Source organism: Momordica charantia (genome assembly GCF_013281855.1).
Source record: "Momordica charantia cultivar OHB3-1 chromosome 11 unlocalized genomic scaffold, Mcharantia_2.0 BLBB01000011.1, whole genome shotgun sequence".
NCBI lineage: Eukaryota > Viridiplantae > Streptophyta > Magnoliopsida > Cucurbitales > Cucurbitaceae > Momordica > Momordica charantia.
In genome coordinates, this window is record NW_028275159.1 from 268895 (window position 1) to 287718 (window position 18824).

Genomic DNA, 18824 nt, shown 5'->3' on the forward strand with positions numbered 1-18824 from the left:
CAATCTTCCCCATCCTCAATTTATTACTACATATGCAATGATTAATTTTGATTTTTAATAGGGTTGATATTTTTGTATTCTTTTTTTTTTAGGAAATCTTAAAATAATTAAAATATAAAATTATTTATCATTTTAGATTTCAGATGTGTATTTGTACGTATCGGTATACTGGATTTATATGTATATAAGATAAATAAATTGATAGAAAATGAAGGATAAAGTTTTTAATTTAAGATTTAGTGGGGTTGGAAATATTTGTATCCTTTTTATTTTTATTTATTACTGTAAGAGATTTGTAATTGGCTTTTAAATTATTATTTTTTAACTTCTCAATTAAAAGCGATGACCGATTGATGGCTTTTTAAGCTTTCAATCTTTAAAGAATTAGAAAGAAAAAACAGAAAATATAAACTACTTATTTCATAATCCTTCTCATTTTTGCAAAATTTGATTGTTTTGTTTGTATAAATTTGAAGTATAATAGCTAACAAACTATAAGTGAATCTTGTATAAAAATGTAAACTGCGTACGATAACAACTTTAAAAAATATTGGGCATAGTTAAAAACTTTTGCACTGTAATTTTTCAAAAAAATAAGAACTAATTTATTTTGAATAATAAATGTGTAATTTTACTTGATTGTGGAACATTTGGGGTAAGGACTTTAAGTTTCATAGTTTTAACTTTTATGGTTGAGCTTACATTTGGTAGGAATGCTTAGATTGAAATTATAAAGTTGGATTGGGGTTTTAAATCTATAGACTAATTTTTACAAACCTGAAATCTAGAAATCCTACTCTGTTTCCAAATATGTGAACCAAAACAGTGGCAGAAAACTAATGGTTTTCAATGAAGGTAAAACATGGTGTTAAAGTTAAAGGGTAGGATGAGGATGGTTTGAAATGGTAGAACTAGAACATTTTATTTTGTGGATGCTCGGGCGGTGGGCCGTAGTGTTGGATTGAAAGCCCAAAAGGGAAGGGAGAGTGAGAGTAAGAGAGGGTTTGAAGAATGATGAGAGCAAGGGAAGGGAAGGGAAGGGAAGTGGGAAGTGATGAGTAAATAAGAGACAATTGTTGTTTAATAATTGCACTTCTTTTTTTCACACATCACTCACTCAGTCTCACTCTCACCCTGTTCTGTTCTGTTCTGTTCTGCGCTGCTCCTTCCCCAATTATTTTTTCCTCTATTTTCATTTTTCCCTTATATTTTCCCCAATGCCTCATACTGCTCGTGGTCCCCCCTCCCCCTCCTGCTCCTTTTGTGTACGGGGTTTTCTTTTTTCTCTTAGAGATTGGGGGAATTACCTACTCTGCCCCTACCATTTCTGCACATCCCAAGTCTATTATATACCAAAATTACCAACTCTGCCCCTACTATGGAGCTGCTGCTGCTGCTACAAGTGTAAGTATTGGTGTTGTTAATTAACAAACGCGGAATGGGGTGGGGCGGAAGAAGATGACGCATCCCCAATGCAATGGCTTCCCTTCTGATTCTGATCTTCTCGTTTTCTGTTTTGATTTCATTAATGAGAATCCCCTCTCTGCTTTTCCTTCTGCTGCTTCTGCAATTTAACTCTCTACACAACAACGCCTCTATTACATTCTTAATATATTTTGTCTTCACGAAAATTGAAAACAAACCCCCATCATTCCTTCCTCCTAACTTCTGAAGCTCGATGCACATTGCAGAGTGGTCCCTGTATTTTGTAAAAATTTCACTCTTTCTTCCTGCTTCTGCTTCTGCTTCGTGCCCTCCAGCTCTTCCCACTCATCCAACCACCCATCCTCCTCCTTACTTACTCAAATCGACTTTTATCGATTATAATATATATTTGATTTTGCGATTTTATTAAAAAACGACAAATGGACGAATTTGGGGTCCCACGCAACCAACCTGTCGCCTTTATACATATTGACTTGTCTTTTCATTTGCATCCTCCCAATATAACAAAAACAATCCCCCTTGGCACGTGCGTGCAAGTGCAAGTGCATGCATTCATTCCTCTTCTTCCATTTACAAAATTACCAAAAAGAAAATAATAATAATAATAGTTTTTTTAGGCCATTTTCTTTTCTTTGTGGACACATTAATGAGCAGCCGCTGCATTGAATGGGAGGTGTGCAAAGTCTTGAATTCTTATGGCCCCCGCCTCTGACTCTTCGGGCCAGTTTTCCTTGACAAAACCACACTGCAGTGCAAGTGAAAGGCAAAACCCATTAACCCTCTCCTATTTGGCTATTCGTCTCCCAAAGACAGACCATTAACTTGATTTGGAAGAAATCCTTAAAACGCAAAGTAGAGAAGAGAAGGGGAAATGGCAATGGCGTACGTGTGGGTGAGAGGACACAGTGAAGAGTTCTCATTCCATTCCAGGCTTCCAGCTCATAGTTAATTAATTAAAGAAAATGAAAGGGCAGAGCTGGGGCAGCCCCAACTAGCAATCTAGGCTTATGTAAACCTACCTTTTTGGCTATTCCAAATATGCATCAGTAGATCTTTGGCGTTGCAGTTGCAGTTGTGTATTATCTTTTACTTCACCCAGTGGCTATAACTATTCTATTCCTGCGTTGTGCTCATTAATGAATTATTATTATTATTGTTATTGTTATTATTATTATTATTAGGTGATGATACGTGCACGTGCAACGCCGACTGATTTCATTGCAATTGCAATGCGAATGGCCACAACTTTGGAATTGCATAACACAGCCCACCAATGCATTCAAATCATTTATTACCAAACTAAGATCGAGCCCCACCCTCAGTTCTATTCTATTCCATTGTCCCCTTACTCTCCCTTTCTCTTTCCTCCTTCATTCTTCACTGTTTATAATATCATCATCCACGGGTTCCCTTTGCTTCCTTTTCTTTCTAATTTTTTGTTTAATTTAACAAAGTTGGCTGTGTATTAAAAGCCATATCCATTTATAGGTTAAAAGGTCGATGTGGTTTTGGGAGGCATTGGGAATGAATTAGTTTGATGGTCTCGCTCACAATTTCCTCACCTTTTCCCTGATCACTTTTACCCTCGAAACAAACATGTCTACACGCATAAATCCCTCTATCTATCAGACTAACTTTTATATTTAACATTCTCCTACCAAACCGCCCCTTTTTCCCACTCTCTTTTTTCTCCCAGCCAAAAAAAATATATATATTAATAAAATATGATTTTGTTGGCTACGTAGTCCCGGAAGGGAAGGCCTTTTTCAGGTGCGTTTCTCTAGGCCCCCATGAAAGCATTTTAAGAATCTCAAATCCCATATCTCTCAGCGCTGCCCTCCTCATATTTTTCTTTCTTTCTTTCTACTTTGGTTTCAGTGCTGCTTATAATCATCTCTATATAATTCTCCTTTTCTTTTTACAATCACTCTCTCCTTTCCCTTGGTCATTCTCCCCCAGATCTTTCTCTCTCTGTGTGGCTCTGCGGATAGGACGACCATGTTGGCAATGGAGCAAATTTTATCTGAACTGAATGGTGAGGAGTTAAACGAGCAGGGTTTGCCTCCAGGGTTCAGGTTCCACCCGACTGATGAGGAACTCATCACATTTTACTTGGCTTCAAAGGTTTTCAAAGGCAGCTTCTGCGGAGTGGAGATTGCTGAGGTAGACCTCAACCGATGTGAGCCATGGGAGCTTCCAGGTGCGTGCTACATATATACACCATTCTCACGTTAATCATCTCATGCAGCATTGTATTTTGGAACAACAAGTTGAAAAAAATAACATGAAACTTTCGCCCTCTCTCTTCTAGCTACTGTGGCTTCTTCTAGTATCACAATGTTCTTCCTACTATATATTTTTCTGTCATACTTGTTTCTTCTTGTGAATTTACAGGCCTTCCGGCTACAGATTCTCTCTATTTCTTCTCTGAGATATTGGAAAGATTTAAAAATGTGCTATTTTTATCTTTTTTTCAATTGTCCGTAGAAAATCTGAACCATCAACCGTGTCTTATATACTTAGCTAAGTTCTGATTGCTTACAAAAAAGTTATTTTGTTGTCTGTTTTAATTTTAGTAATCACTTTGTTGCCTCCAAACGGATGAGTTGAATGTTAGCCCGATAAAAGCAAAATCCCTCGTCAAGTTCGTCATAAAGTTCCATCTTTCTTTTATTCTTCAGCCATAAAACTAGATAGATAGGTTCTTGACACTTCATGCATCATTAGCTATAGGATTACGTTTTCCATTTAACAAGGCTACGAAATCTCTCTCTCCCTGAAAAAGGTGTCTGAAACGCCGACAAACACTGGTAAGCTCTAATAAATGTGTGAAGTTTTAAAAAGAGCGTGAGGCAGCCTAGTTTGTAAATTAATTAAGAAGTTTGTGTGTGTGGGTTACTTATTTCAGATGTTGCTAAGATGGGTGAGAGAGAATGGTACTTCTACAGTTTACGGGACCGGAAGTACCCAACAGGGCTAAGAACAAACAGGGCCACCGGAGCTGGGTACTGGAAAGCCACCGGAAAGGACAGGGAAGTATACAGTGCTTCCAGTGGAGGGCTTCTGGGGATGAAGAAGACGCTTGTGTTCTATAAAGGCAGAGCGCCGCGTGGGGAGAAAACCAAGTGGGTGATGCATGAGTACCGCTTAGACGGCGATTTCTCTTACCGCCATGCCTGCAAGGTAATGCCAACCCCACCGCACGTGCACTCTCCCACCGTGCGAATCAAGCTAGCCTATTTTCCTGCAATACTTAACCCTATTCTTTTGTCTTCTTCCGAGTTGACTTATTTTATATTCCATAAAGAAAAAAAAAAAAAAGTACTGCCTCTTCCCTTCTCTTCTCTTTCCAAACCTACACTGTTTTTTCTTCTATTTCTTTTTTTTACTTTGGGGTAAGTTTTGATGTGATGCGATTGATTTAACCACTGCTAAGTTTTATCTCTGGAAATGGTGCAATGTGCTGTAGTGCGCCTTACCTTACCCCTTTTTTTTCATGCATTGATATGACGCGTTATGTTAAGATCCAGTTTAATTTATTTCTGTGTGGGCATTGTTATTAGAGTAATATTAGTCCAAGGCCTAAGTAAAGTAGTGTTAACAACGTTGGTTTGGTTTGGTTTGCAGGAAGAATGGGTTATATGCAGAATATTTCACAAGAATGGGGAGAAGAAAAATCCAATGATGTTCTCATGTGAGAGCTATCTGATGGAGTCGGGCGGTGGGTGTGGTTTATCATCGTCCACCACTTCCAACTCCTTGCAGTTGCCTCCGCTGCTCGAGACTCCAACAACAACAACACTAATAGAGTGTCAATCTCAAGCTGCAGCCGCCGCCGCCGCCTTTCAAAACTCTTTTCAGATAAACCAGCAGCCTCCTCCTCCTCCTGAAAACGACCTCAAGAGTTTAGTGAGCTCAGTGGTGTCCCAATCCAACCTCCTTTCCTCGAGCGAGGCACCCTGTTTCTCACACAGACCAAGCAGTAACGTGAACCCCATTATTGCGAATCCCAACAACAACATGGCTTCACCATCATCATTATCATCTTCAATTTTCTTCAACTCACGTCAACACTACTCTGATTACATGTTCAAACGACTCAAAGGGGAGGAGTCCAGCTTCAGCACAACCCATTTCGAACCCACTGACACCAACAACTCAAACTCCTTCATGGATATCAAGGTTCACCCAAATCTTCCCTTGTTTTTTGAAATGGATCAATGCAATTCATCTCCACCACCAGCCGCGGCTGCTGCTGAGATGTCTGTTCATGACATATCTACTTCAATCGCCTTCAACAGGTCCCCCTTTCAGACAATGTTAGATCCTCACATCAACATCGTCCATGCCCATGGAGAATCTTGGCCATTAGATGCTTGAAACATCTTTTTTAGTTTTTTCTTTTTTTTTTCAACTTTTCGCCTACTTTTTCAAGTACTGAAGCTGTACCTGTACGTGGTTGTAAACTAGTATGCGTCTCTAGCGTAGCGTCCAATCTGTATGTACCAAACATTTCTTTAAAAACCCATCATTTCCTTTCTCTAAATTATAACCCATTATCATTATCCATATCTGTACTATTTGTTAACAGCTGCCTGCAAGCCATCTTAGGACGTGTGCATTTATTTAAGAAGGCTGCCACTTAAATTACATTGATAAGAAAACTAGAAATGGCCGCTCTGGATTTTGGAAGCCCCTAAAGATAGAGAATTAGGTGAGGGCAGGTTCAGCTGGATGGGACGCCATTGATGGGATTTGGAGGATTACTAAATATATTTTGACGTCACCTGTAATTTATTATGTATTTGAAGAGTTGGCAATGGCCCGAAAGGTTGTGAGTGTATAGTGTGGTTGCATGCATGCTGTGGCTTGTGGCTTGTGGGTGGGGGGTTGGGTTGGGTTCGTAGGGGCCTTTCTGTGCCCTCGGCCACAGCCTCCTCAACTGAACAAGAACAAAATACATGGGGGATTTGGATTTGTATTTGGACTTGGGAATGAGTTTTGAGAGCATCATTTAGGAAAGAAAATTGAGAAGTTGATGCATCTGAATCACGAGAGTGGCACAGAAAAGGAGCCACTAAGAATTATTATCATTCATCAGAGAACAGACATTATCTACTCCGCAGCAGCAGACGGAGGGAGTTAATGACAAAATAAAACGAGTACGGCAATGAGGGGTGGGACCATCGAAATCAAGTTTGGATTCTAAAATCTTGAATCAACTGTGAACAGAAGGACCCCAAATACTTTGTTGTTTTGCGCCCAACGCAACTCAACACCAATCCCATTCATAAAAGAGAGGGAAAAAAAAAAAGAAAACAGAGTTATTCGGCCACAAGAATACCTGACACAGCTTGCATGTAGTCCATTATCCTCTTGTTTTCAATGCCTTGCCCCATCCACTTCCCCCACCCTCAATCATTGCATGCCATAGAAATTCCATCGAATATCTTCAGTTCAAAATATTTCACAGAATATATTCTATTCTCATTTCGCAAAACCCAGTCCCAGAGTAAGGCCCCAAATTCATGCAGCGGCCCAATTAACTATCCTCTCACTGCACAGTCGCAGGAGTTAGATAAACTACTCTCCTACCTGACCATGTCAATCTCATCATGTTCATCTTCGACCTTCCATCTACTTTTTAACTTTAAGTCAGCACGGAACACAGGCAAGCATAGTTAACGTCATATAAGCTTATTATAATATAACTTCATTTACTTTTTTTCTTTGTAGTCTCAACAGTTGACAAGATATCAATACCATTTTTTTCTTTGTTAACAACGCTATACTACGGAACATTGCTGGGAGTGGGGAGGCTTGATGGCAGTAACCACAAACAATAACATCTAGACAAATTTAACTAAATTATAAGATCGAGCGAAAAGTAACTTAACTTAAAATATATCACTTAGTTGTGATTAATCAGTCGTTCCTATGGTAGTCTTCTCCAAGTATCTTCTTCCCCTGTAATTAACACTCCTGACCCAGTTAGGAGTCTGGCTTTGGATATTTGCTATGATAGTCCTCTCTGAAACATCTATATCCTGGGTTAGTAAACACTCTAGTTGAGTAAATATGGAAAATTTTATTACAATTCAACGGTGCACAGGACCAAAAAGTTGATATTGTAACGACGGTATGAATGAATGTAAAAATTTACAAGTGTAAAATTTTCATAGAAGCGTATAAGTTTACAGCAACACGGGCATTGAACCTTAAACATTCATTTAATCTAAGCTGCGTGGATTCATCTTTGGGTTGACTAGATGTGATTTTTAAAAGAAAAGGTGCCGCTTATTACACCCATCTCTTTGTTTTCTGTGTCCTATGCTTCCACGGATATACATTCCATTTCACCCAAATTTATCAAGGGAAAGAGACAGAAAAAAAGGAAGGAAAAATATACTTCTCATTCTGAATATTCTTCAAAGAAACAAATGGATATTATTTCTCCAAGTACGAAGCCACAAAAGTAAAACAAATGACTAATTATTGAGACATGATGATGAAATATGTCCATTACACACCATGTTTAACATTTTGGAGAAAGTTCTGCAAATGCAAGCCTACATGATCAAACGATCCTGTACATCAAGAAAACAAAAATCAATTCCAATTCAAACTTGTTGATCGAATCAGAGATAATATATCAGAGTAGATAACCAAAGCCAATAATGCTAACACTGCATTGTACGTGATTTCCAGACAATTTCTGCAAAATTATGGGATAATTTGAAATACATACATCAAGAAAAGAAGAAGCAGGGAATTATCATGCAGCACAGAGTGTCAGCCTCCAAACCCCTTGGGAAATGGATGGCTAGTATTATAAAAAAGGAGCATTTTTTTTCACTGTGTAAGTTAGGCGGGGCACACTGTAAAAAAATAAACAACCCCTCGTTAAGCAATAAAGGCATAATCAATGATAAAGCTAGGCAACTATGGGAGATAAACTACAAATACGTCCAATAAATGGCAGGTACTGTAGATGATGATACTGGAAAAAGATAAACACTCTAAACGTCGGATCTCATCTAATAGGGCCTACTTCTTTCATCCAGTCCAAACCTAGTTTATTCGGTTTAATTATACACAAAGTGATGATGTTACCAAGAAATGATTCGATTAGAAGTTATGTGAGAAGGATAATAAATGTAGAACTACACAAAGTTCAAATTCGTTTTGTGTGCTCCAATCTCTACCAGGAGGGAAGTTTGAGCACAAGTTATCACTTAAGTTATATCAAATCCTAATCTCTACAATGAGGGAAGTCTGGCCAAGTTGTGGGAATCTTAAATCTCACATCACTTAGTTGCATCAATTTCGTCGTCGATGTTTATCAGATACATGAAAACAACATTGCTGATTGCGACCACAATAAGCACATATCTAATAGCAAGCAGCACGATCACATAAAATATCCAACAGTCAGAAAGAATCATCAATCATCTATCAACAATTCAGAAGAGAAAACAATAACAAGTAAAATTGTAAAACTGTAACCCTAAGAGAGGACAGATCGAGACGAACCGAATTGGGGAAGAAGGGGAAAGAGTTCTATTTGGATGACTGATCGCCATTCTTGTAGTAAGCGTAATCAGGAGGAGAGTAAACGAGAGCAGCAACCATGGCTCCCGGAAGAACAACGTACTTGGCGAGCACGGCCAGCTTCCTCACCAGCGGCTCTCCTTTCATCAACGCCATTTTTCTGCAGATTCCACCCGAAGGATCTTCAAACACGAGAATGTAAAAAAAAAAAATCCAGACGAGACGCGGTCCATTCCACTATATACGCCACCAGCTCACGGTATCTGTGTATTGTTAGGCCCGTTAACACTCAATTGTGGGCCTTGGCTGCTGGCCCATAAACAAGATCCCACTGAGTTTATGGGCCGAAAATTGCAGTCACACAAGAACAGCCCATTTTGTAATTTATTTTTCTATATTTATTAAATTTTCTTCTTAAAATGTGATCCCCAGTGAAATTAGAATTTGGCACTATGGTCTAAAATTTGTGTTAAAAAATTAAAAATTTGGACCACAATTTTCTTCTTAAGGTACTGCATGGAAAATAATTAGTACATTTCAAGGATTTATTGATAAACTATTTGCAAATGTTTTACTTTTAAACAATTTATTTACCTTTTTAATATTTAATTAAGATTAGTAGTTAAGAAACCATACTTTAAACACTTGAAGAATTTTTTTCTAAAAGAGAGTAGAAAGAACTTTGAAAGAACTATTAATTAAAATCGTATATGCACCGGAAGAAAATTTTCTCAATTTACTTTATATTTTCCGATGATACTTTTTACCATTGTAGCATGTCGCTTTTACACAATGTTAAATTAGATCCTTTGTTGTTTGTTGTTTTTTTTTTTTTTTTTTTCAAAGTCAACCATTTGAGTGGTGGATTCGAATCTATGACATTTTGGTCTGCAATATATGTCATAACCAATTACTATGTCTAGGTTGACTTGAATTTATTTTTTTATGTGTCTATTTAGTTTAAATACTATTTTGTCCATCTAATTTTACAACTTCTATTTTGGTCTATGTAATTTCAAAAATGTCTATTTTAGTTTATGTATTTTGATTCATGTAATTTCAAAATATATATTAAGTCCTTGTACTTTAGAAAAATGTTCCATTTTGATCCCTTTATTTTAATTTTATCTCATTTATTTTGATAACAATTTTAACATGACATTTAACCCACTAAATTTCTTGAAATGTAGTCATAATTTTGTATCAAAGATTTCTAATGTGTATAAAATTTACCTTAAAATTTGTCAAATGAAGACTAGATTGGTAATTTTTTAAAAAAAGTGGACGTTTTGAAAGTATAAAAGTTAAAATAAACAAAAAGTTGAAAATACATGGATCAAAATAATTGAAAATATCCATTTATTCAAATAGAAATATATGGAAGATAGCATGACATATCCTATAAAAGTTGGGTGACATCGTCCATCAAATATAATTAAATTTGAATTAGGAATACGTTAATGGTATTATTGAAATCAATAACTAACATAAAATTGTTGTTAAAATAATGTAAAATTTGGTGGGGAAGAAAAACTCAAATGGATCCCCATTTGTTTTATTGGCCTCATTCTGAATAAAATTTTGAAAGAATGTATAAAGCAACTAAATTGGTAAATCTGAATTGACTTCAACTCATTCCAATCCAGAGTACAGTTTGGGTGTGATCGAATTTTGGAATACAATGCTCCTAAACTTAGAAGCTCAATTAAGAAATTAAATATTTTCTATATACTATATATTAAAAAAGAAAAAAGAAAGATTGTTATCCTACGAGAAGAAGAAGCTTGCGTTTTGCAGCGGCCGTGTTGTCGAGACAAAAAGGAAGAAAGGATGTTGATGGATCAGGGGATGAGGCCTTGGTTGGTGGCGACGTCGATGGTGGAGGGCTTGACCTCCGGGAAGCCGGCGCCGGACAAGGTGGGGGCGTCGGTGCCGCCGCCGCCCTGCCCCTGGTTGGGCTTCGGCTCCAGATGCCCCTCCGCCCCATACCCTTCCCTTTTGTACTCTTCCAAGTCTTTGTATTTCACGTACGGACTGCTCTCCAGCGGCAGCAATTCCTCCACCGACGCCTTCTCTTCTTCCCTCTTCCCCATCGTCCGCGTCTGCGGCTGCACCTGCGCCTGCGCCTGCTCTTCGCTCTTCGACATCTCTCTCTTCTCTCTCCAAACTCCAAAAACTCCCCTTTTTTCACCCTTTACTTATGCATCCCCACAACCATTTTCGTCCAACCATTCCCATAATTTACCCACTTGACCCGTTCTCTCTCTCTCTCCCCCTATAATTGACACCAACGTAACGTTACCATTTACATCAAACTCTACGTTTCACATTTCATTCTGCAATAATGCTAATTTTAACTGACCATGTGAATATTGCCGAAACCCGAATCCGGCAGTTGAAGTTGGAAGCTAAAAGTTTTACCAATTATTGACGAATGAGAACAAACATTTAATACTGAGGGGACCCGTTTCGGGTGGAAGAAGATTGAAGAAGAAGCTGCCAGACCAGACGCCAAATTTCCAATTGCCAATTGCCAATTGCCTGGCTCTCCACCCTCCACCCACTGCTTTCTTAACTTATCGTCTCTCCCAATTTCTCCGCCTCATATTCTCTAAGCCTCTATGTCCTATGCCTACTCCACTCACCATCTCTCTTATCTGCTTCTCTTCTTCCTCCTTCTACTGCAATTTTGGCACCAACATCATCAATGGCGACTGATCAGAACCCGGCAGGGCGGAGGGATTCCAACACCCAACTTCTCGAAGAACTCGAGGCGCTCAGCCAATCGCTCTACCAAACCCACACCTCCACCACCCGAAGAACAGCCTCGCTTGCTCTTCCTCGGACTTCTCTTCCTTATATTCCCACTGCTGAAGATGTGGGCGCCAGAAATGAAGACAGGCCCAACAAGCCACGGTCCAGACGCATGTCTCTGTCGCCATGGCGTTCGCGCCCCAAGCTCGACGATGACAAGCAGCAAACGGAAAGAAGCAGGGTCTCTTCTAATCAGCCGGAGCCGAGGAAGATGGACGAAACGGCGCCGGAGAAGAAGGGGATTTGGAACTGGAAGCCAATTCGAGCTCTCTCCCATATCGGAATGCACAAGATGAGTTGCTTGTTCTCCGTTGAGGTCGTCACCGTTCAAGGCCTTCCTGCTTCCATGAATGGGCTTCGACTTTCCGTTTGTGTGAGGAAGAAAGAGACCAAAGACGGAGCAGTCAACACAATGCCGTCTAGAGTTTCGCAAGGCGCTGCGGATTTCGAAGAGACATTGTTCCTCAAGTGCCATGTTTATTGCACCCCTGGAAATGGAAGGCCTATGAAATTCCAGCCTCGTCCGTTTTGGATTTACGCTTTCGCTGTAGATGCTCAAGAGCTTGACTTCGGGAGAAGTTCGGTGGATTTGAGTAAACTGATAGAGGAATCCATGGAGAAGAGTTACGAAGGGACGCGAGTTCGACAGTGGGACACAAGCTTCAACCTGGCGGGGAAAGCCAGAGGAGGAGAGCTCGTTGTGAAACTAGGGTTTCAGATTATGGAGAAAGACGGAGGAATTGGAATTTACAATCAAGCTCAGCCGAAGGAAGCCAAATCGGGAAAATCTTTTGGGAGAAAACAATCGAAGACCTCGTTCAGTGTTCCCAGTCCCAGATTGACCAGCCAAAGTGAAGCTTGGATTCCATCGCAACCGAGAGTGTCGGCCGATCACCCCGGAATGGATGACCTGAACTTAGATGAACCAGCGCCGATTCCGTCGACCTCGCCGTCTATTCAGAAATCGGAAGAACCGAAGATGGAAGATCTCGATCTCCCAGACTTTGATGTTGTGGATAAAGGAGTAGAGATTCAGGACAAAGAGGAAGAAGAAGTGGACAAAGAAGAATCTGAAAAATCAGTGGAAGAAAAATCTACTTCAAGCGAGGTAGTGAAGGAGGTTGTGCACGATCAGGCTCATTTGAATCGATTGTCGGAACTCGATTCGATAGCGCAGCAAATAAAAGCTCTGGAATCTATGATGGGAGAAGAAAGCCTTGACAAAAATGACGAAGAATCCGAATCACAGAGACTTGATGCAGATGAAGAAAACGTAACTAGGGAATTTCTTCAGATGCTCGAGGAAGAAGACAGCGCTGGCTCATACAACAGTGACAATAAACTCAATTATCCTGAAATTCCTCCTCTCCAACTTGAAGTAACAGAAGATTCCTCAGAGATGGAATCGAAATCATACCTTTCAGATCTTGGAAAGGGTTTGGGCTGCGTGGTTCAAACCAAAGATGGAGGCTATCTGGCGGCCATGAATCCATTGAACACCCAAGTTTCAAGGAAGGACACTCCAAAACTGGCGATGCAGATATCGAAACCATTCATTATAGCCTCCACCCAGTCTCTAAGTGGGTTTGAATTGTTTCAAAGAATGGCTTGCAGCGGGCTCGAGGAATTGAGCTCCAAAATAGTGGCATTAATGTCTACGGAAGAACTGATGGGCAAAACGGCAGAACAAGTAGCATTTGAAGGAATAGCCTCCGCAATCATTCAAGGGAGAAACAAAGAGGGAGCTAGCTCCACCGCCGCTCGCGCCATTGCCGCTGTAAAATCAATGGCGACTGCCTTAAGCACGGGAAGGAAAGAGAGGATTTCGACAGGAATTTGGAACTTGAACGAAGTCCCACTTACAATTGAAGAGATTCTAGCATTCTCAATGCAGAAGCTCGAAGAAATGACAGTGGAAGCACTGAAAATCCAGGCGGAGATGGCGGAGGAAGAAGCCCCGTTTGAGGTTTCTGCTCTGAGTGTGAAGAGTGGAGGGAAAGATGAAAATCAAACCCATCCCCTGGATTCTGCGGTTCCATTCGAAGATTGGACGAAGAAGTTAAGCTTCACTGGATTTGCAAGCAAATCGAAAGATCCAGAAGGCATCACGCTGGCGGCGGTGGTGCAGCTAAGAGACCCGCTGAGGAGGTACGAAGCAGTGGGAGGGCCGGTGGTGGCTCTTATCCATGCCAGAGAAGCAGAAGAGGAAGAGGAAGAGAAAGGGAGGAAATACGAGGAGGAAAGAAGATACAAGATGGGGAGCTTGCACGTGGGAGGGTTGAAGGTGAGGGCAAAGGGGGGAGCCGGAGCCGGAGCCGGAGGGAAGAGGAACGCGTGGGACACTGAAAAGCAGAGGCTCACGGCGATGCAGTGGCTTGTGGCTTACGGACTGGGGAAGGCGCCCAAGAAGGGAAAACATTTATCATCCAACGGACCAGATTTGCTATGGAGCTTATCGTCGCGAGTGATGGCGGACATGTGGCTCAAGCCTATACGAAACCCAGATGTAAAGTTTGCAAATTAGAAGAAGCCGCTCACTTCGAATTTGCCTCGCCCCACGACCAAGAACGTGTTCGTGTGTTAATATTTTATTTTATTATTTTGTATAATTAATTATCGGATAGTATATTTGTTCAGTAGGACAACAGGAGGACTTGCATAGTTCAATTAGTATTTACATAATTCAAATAAATCGCCGGAAACATTCTGCAAAACTCATGCCTTTAACCATCAACTATCTATTCAAGATCTTAGATATTAAAGTTATTTTTTGGGTTCGTATTTTACCTTTACATGGAGGAAAATAAAAGGCATACTTTATTTTAATGTCTTGCTGTACGGAGGAAATATATTTAAATTACTTAATTATAAATTTTGAAAATCAAAATTCTAACTTGATTGATGAGAAAATTTGAGTGCATAATCACAGCCTCAATTATAAACATATAGGCACTCGTGTTCCCCCACATCTATGCATATGTTGACAATTTTATAGATGATATAAAAAGCAGGATGGGTTAAAAAAAAATAGTTTGGGCCGCCCAAATTAACGTCATCTGATCCAACTACTGCTACAATCCAGGGCCCAAATTTTTGCAACCCTATCTAGGCCCACTATAGTATCTAAGGCACGACCCCTCACTGCAGCTACATTTCCACATATATATATATATATACTAGTACAACATCATCGAACTCACAACCTCAGGTTGTTGGCTATTTACATATATAATTAAAGTAATAGAGTAATCCTATGTGATAATTATATACAAATAAATATTAATTTATGCAAGCCATATAACAATTACATTTAAGTTTTCAAAATTTTTCCTTAAAATCAACATCAAAATATAAAAATTATACTTTTTGTACAAACTATCGATCCGAGGAGCCCATCCCTATCCTTGAACCACTGAGTTGTTCATACGGACCAAGCAAGGGTCATATGCAAAATTTGAAAAATTAAAAATCACTTTGGCATCACCGTCAGGTCAATTTTCAGACAGAAATAGAATGCGTCAAGGCAGAGGGCAGAATCTGACTAACCAATTATACCAACAAGCTATCATATTCCCCCAATTCAACATGAACATATTATAAAAGTTTATGACAAAAAGGCAGAAATACATCGATTCACCGCTGGTGAACTAAGAAACGGGTCTGCACGCATTGATACTATACAGCAAGTACCCGAATAACTAACTTACTGCGTTCTGCTGATAAAATTAACGGCAAAACTGCAAGATAATCCTATTTACATCAAACCTGCATGTTAAATACACATTCAAAATTTTCAGGAGGAAGCTGATTGGTTGTTGAAATGGTAAAATGAATATATCCATAAAATATATGAAACATACCTTTAACTCAGGATTTTTCCGCTTCATCAGACGTCGATTGAACCCCTAAAGAACTTGGGAGATGTCCCGAGTTTGGAGGCTTCAACTCTCCAGCTTGGTGATCTGAAAAACTTTGTTCTACTTGTTCATCTGACTTGGATTTTGACTTAAAAGGCCTCTCAAAATCCTTAACACTTCCGGGATCTATAAATAAATTATTCAGTTTTTGTTCCTGCAGAAAATGAAAATATGAATCATGAAACAATATGGTGGGCAGATATCTAAACCAAATGGCCATGTCCAGGTGGCACCATCACTTGGAAACTCTATTGTATAAAGGAACTAATGATTAAAATCACAAGACGGGAAAGTGGAACCACTTGTTGATGTAGTGCGCCAAACCAAATGAAGAATAACAAGTTTAAGATTAAGACATTTACGATACATTACAAGATAGATCGTTTGGATGCAAACTGCCTAAACATAATTACCTGAATTTGAGGCTCCTTTCTACAAAATCCTTGGATTCCTTCCCAAAACCAAACCAACCCCACCCTGCTTTTCTCCCTCGTAGTGAATAAATAAATGAGAAAGAAAGAGCTTTTTAATTGTCTAAGAGTACCATAAATCCTTTTCTTCATAAGAGTACCATAAATCCTTTTCTTCATAAGAGTACCATAAATCCTTTTCTTCACAAGAGTACAACAAATATCATAATTAAATAATACCCAAGAACTCAATATCACAAAAACACAGTCAACTATCGTCCTCAAAGGGAATATTTGTAAAACTTAACCCAAAGAGATGTAATTCTTGAAGGGCACATTATCTAGAAATACAATCCGTGTCTCATATACTGGACCGGAAAGTTCATCTTTCCATAACATTTGTGATTGCAAAAAGCTAGAGAGAATATATTTTTCCTTCTGATAGGAAATTAATTTCATTGAAGAAATAAAACAATAGAAGGAGAGGCAGCCTCAACTCAAATCAAGGAAGACTGGTTATTAAAAAAAATCTCTTCTAGTTAGGAGTAACAAAAGTGGTAGTATCTCAGAAAAGCCAAAAGAATCTCTCTCTTCTGGTTCTCTCTAACCAAGTGGTTCGAAAAAAGGCTCAAATAATTTAATCCAAAGAATATTTACCTTCTTGGAATCGGTGCAGTGTCCACTGAATGTGTGAGGGATCTAACTTCTACGTAATAGATGAAATGCACTAAAGGATAAGAAATGAAGAGATAAACTTGGCATTCCTCCTTATTTTTGCACACAAAAAACCAACCAGGGAGAGAGTCGTGTTAGGTTGTCTATTGAATTATGCCATGGGTATTATACTTCCATCATGGAGTGAATATATTAGTTCCTCGACAACATGCAGCAAATTTTATTCGAGTTTATCAACTAAAGGAACGAACACGGAGACACCACAAGATCGAGTACAGAATATCAGAGTCAGAGCTACTCACACTCTGGAGTGCTTCAAGCTTTCTCTGCAGTGCCTCGTGCTCAGCTTGGATACGAAAAGGAACACCATGCTTTTGGTAAACGTTGTTCTGGGCCAAGTCCTCATCAATATCGCTAGCTGTTGTTGCAAAAGGATGATTTGCAGGAATCCACCTGATTGTTTCAGGGTCAACATCAGGAGGTATTGAATCTCCTTCCTTGAGAAACATCGTTGGTCTCTTCCACTGATAGGCTCGAGACCTCCGTTTCTGATGAATATTTTGTTCCTCCTTAGTAAGAGTAACCGGGGCCAATCGATAAACCTTTCCACACATTTCCACAGATGAATTGCTTTTGTCGACCTTTACCAATGGATTATTAAAGGGATCGTTGTATTTTAAAGGCTTGGAACTGCAAAAGAGATGATTATAGAGGAAACTATAAGAATATAATGGAAACAGGACCCAAACAAACATATTAGCATGTAACAAGGATAAAGCTGCCAACGATTAAAATCATACATGCCTCTTCTGTCGGATCTTAGCTGACCACGCCTGACTAGATCAGCCACCGATCCGGAATGACTATTCCTAGACTTCCCCATCAAATACACTCTTGCAATTATTGCTAAACAAGCAGTTGCAACGCAAAACCCAATTGCAAGGCCATTTCCAGTACATTTGCTCATCTGGGACAGAATAGGATAAGAGTGTAAGATACCCGTTAACTTGCTAACAAAAGGCATGATTTAAGCTCAGAGTTCTTCACAAGGGTTTATGATTTAAAACAGATGGCATGATACTAATTTGCACAGTACATGTAACACTTCACATCCAATCTGATTATATTAATTCCATTTATATCATAAACCAATTGCCCGAAACCATTCATGATGCACTGCAAGTTTCAATATGACACTGCATAAGAAGTATAAGTGTCAATTGTCATAATCTATGACCATTCGGGAGAAAGTTCTCCGCTCATTTACCGTACTAGGTGACGACAAAATCTGAATATAGCAGTAAGAAGAAAGTCATTACAAACGCCATTCTCGAATGTGCAAAAGATATAAAGAAGGGAGAAACTGGTAGTGGTTTTTTTCCCTTCCTCTAAACGACAAACTCCTAAACGATCAGGAACAAGATATATTTACCAAGAAAATTCCGGCAGGCGAAGAATTAATCATCTCCTGCATTTTCCCGATGTAATCTTTGGAAGCCACAGAACCAGTACCAGTCTTCACCACCATTTCATCTTCTTCAACATTTTGGCCTGAATCAGAGGACGCAGAACCCTCGGCCGCTCTTATTAGAAACTTGCAACCCATTCGATGCCGATTCCAGTTGCAGTTCAAATGTCGGTAACTAATGCCAGTGCATTCATAACCAAAAATGCCGGACAAGGCAGGCGGCTTTCGAACCGATACGGATGGCTGCGTACACGAACTAAAAAATGAATGCAAATGGCAGGAAACATTTCCAGGCAAAATCAGAAGAAAACTAGGCGGGCGACATACCTGGAAAGAAACAGAATGTAATTGGACAGCGCAATTGGATGCCATTACGTGCGCAAGAAAACATACTGAAACAAAGTAAGAGGGAAATTAGAATTGTGAAGACACGAAAGTACACAGAGGCGCCATAGCGTATGAACGAAAACGGGAACGCCGGGGGAGGATAGGGTTTCCAAGAATACCTTCGCCTCGAATCCAAATGGGAGGCATTCGAATATT

The 18824-nt window shown here is 39.5% G+C and overlaps 4 protein-coding genes and 1 long non-coding RNA gene across 5 annotated transcripts; 2 read left to right on the plus strand and 3 right to left on the minus strand.

Moving 5' to 3' along the window:
- The first annotated feature begins 569 nt into the window (after positions 1–569).
- LOC111007630 (uncharacterized) lies at positions 570–7808 on the plus strand. Its single transcript, XM_022280052.2, has 3 exons — positions 570–3646; positions 4355–4629; positions 5074–7808. Exons 1-3 carry the CDS (start codon positions 3445–3447, stop codon positions 5824–5826), a joined length of 1230 nt encoding a protein of 409 aa, XP_022135744.1. The 5' UTR covers positions 570–3444; the 3' UTR covers positions 5827–7808.
- A 31-nt stretch (positions 7809–7839) lies between these two features.
- Positions 7840–9012, minus strand: LOC111007647 (uncharacterized). Its single transcript, XR_002600999.2, has 2 exons — positions 8980–9012; positions 7840–8033 (listed from the first exon to the last, which is right to left on the minus strand). It is a non-coding gene; the product is annotated as an uncharacterized LOC111007647 (long non-coding RNA).
- A 1579-nt stretch (positions 9013–10591) lies between these two features.
- Positions 10592–11467, minus strand: LOC111007621 (uncharacterized). The gene has a single exon (XM_022280042.2). The coding sequence runs from the start codon at positions 11142–11144 to the stop codon at positions 10839–10841; it is 306 nt and encodes a 101-aa protein (XP_022135734.1). The 5' UTR covers positions 11145–11467; the 3' UTR covers positions 10592–10838.
- A 237-nt stretch (positions 11468–11704) lies between these two features.
- PMI1 (plastid movement impaired1) lies at positions 11705–14577 on the plus strand. Its single transcript, XM_022280030.2, has one exon. It carries the CDS (start codon positions 11705–11707, stop codon positions 14333–14335), a length of 2631 nt encoding a protein of 876 aa, XP_022135722.1. The 3' UTR covers positions 14336–14577.
- Positions 14578–15349: 772 nt separating this feature from the next.
- Positions 15350–18779, minus strand: MCD1 (multiple chloroplast division site 1). The gene is made up of 6 exons (XM_022280020.2): positions 18609–18779; positions 18246–18524; positions 17614–17780; positions 17116–17503; positions 15672–15882; positions 15350–15576 (listed from the first exon to the last, which is right to left on the minus strand). The coding sequence occupies exons 1-5, from the start codon at positions 18651–18653 to the stop codon at positions 15679–15681; spliced, it is 1083 nt and encodes a 360-aa protein (XP_022135712.1). The 5' UTR covers positions 18654–18779; the 3' UTR covers positions 15350–15576; positions 15672–15678.
- Between the last annotated feature and the right edge of the window lie 45 nt (positions 18780–18824).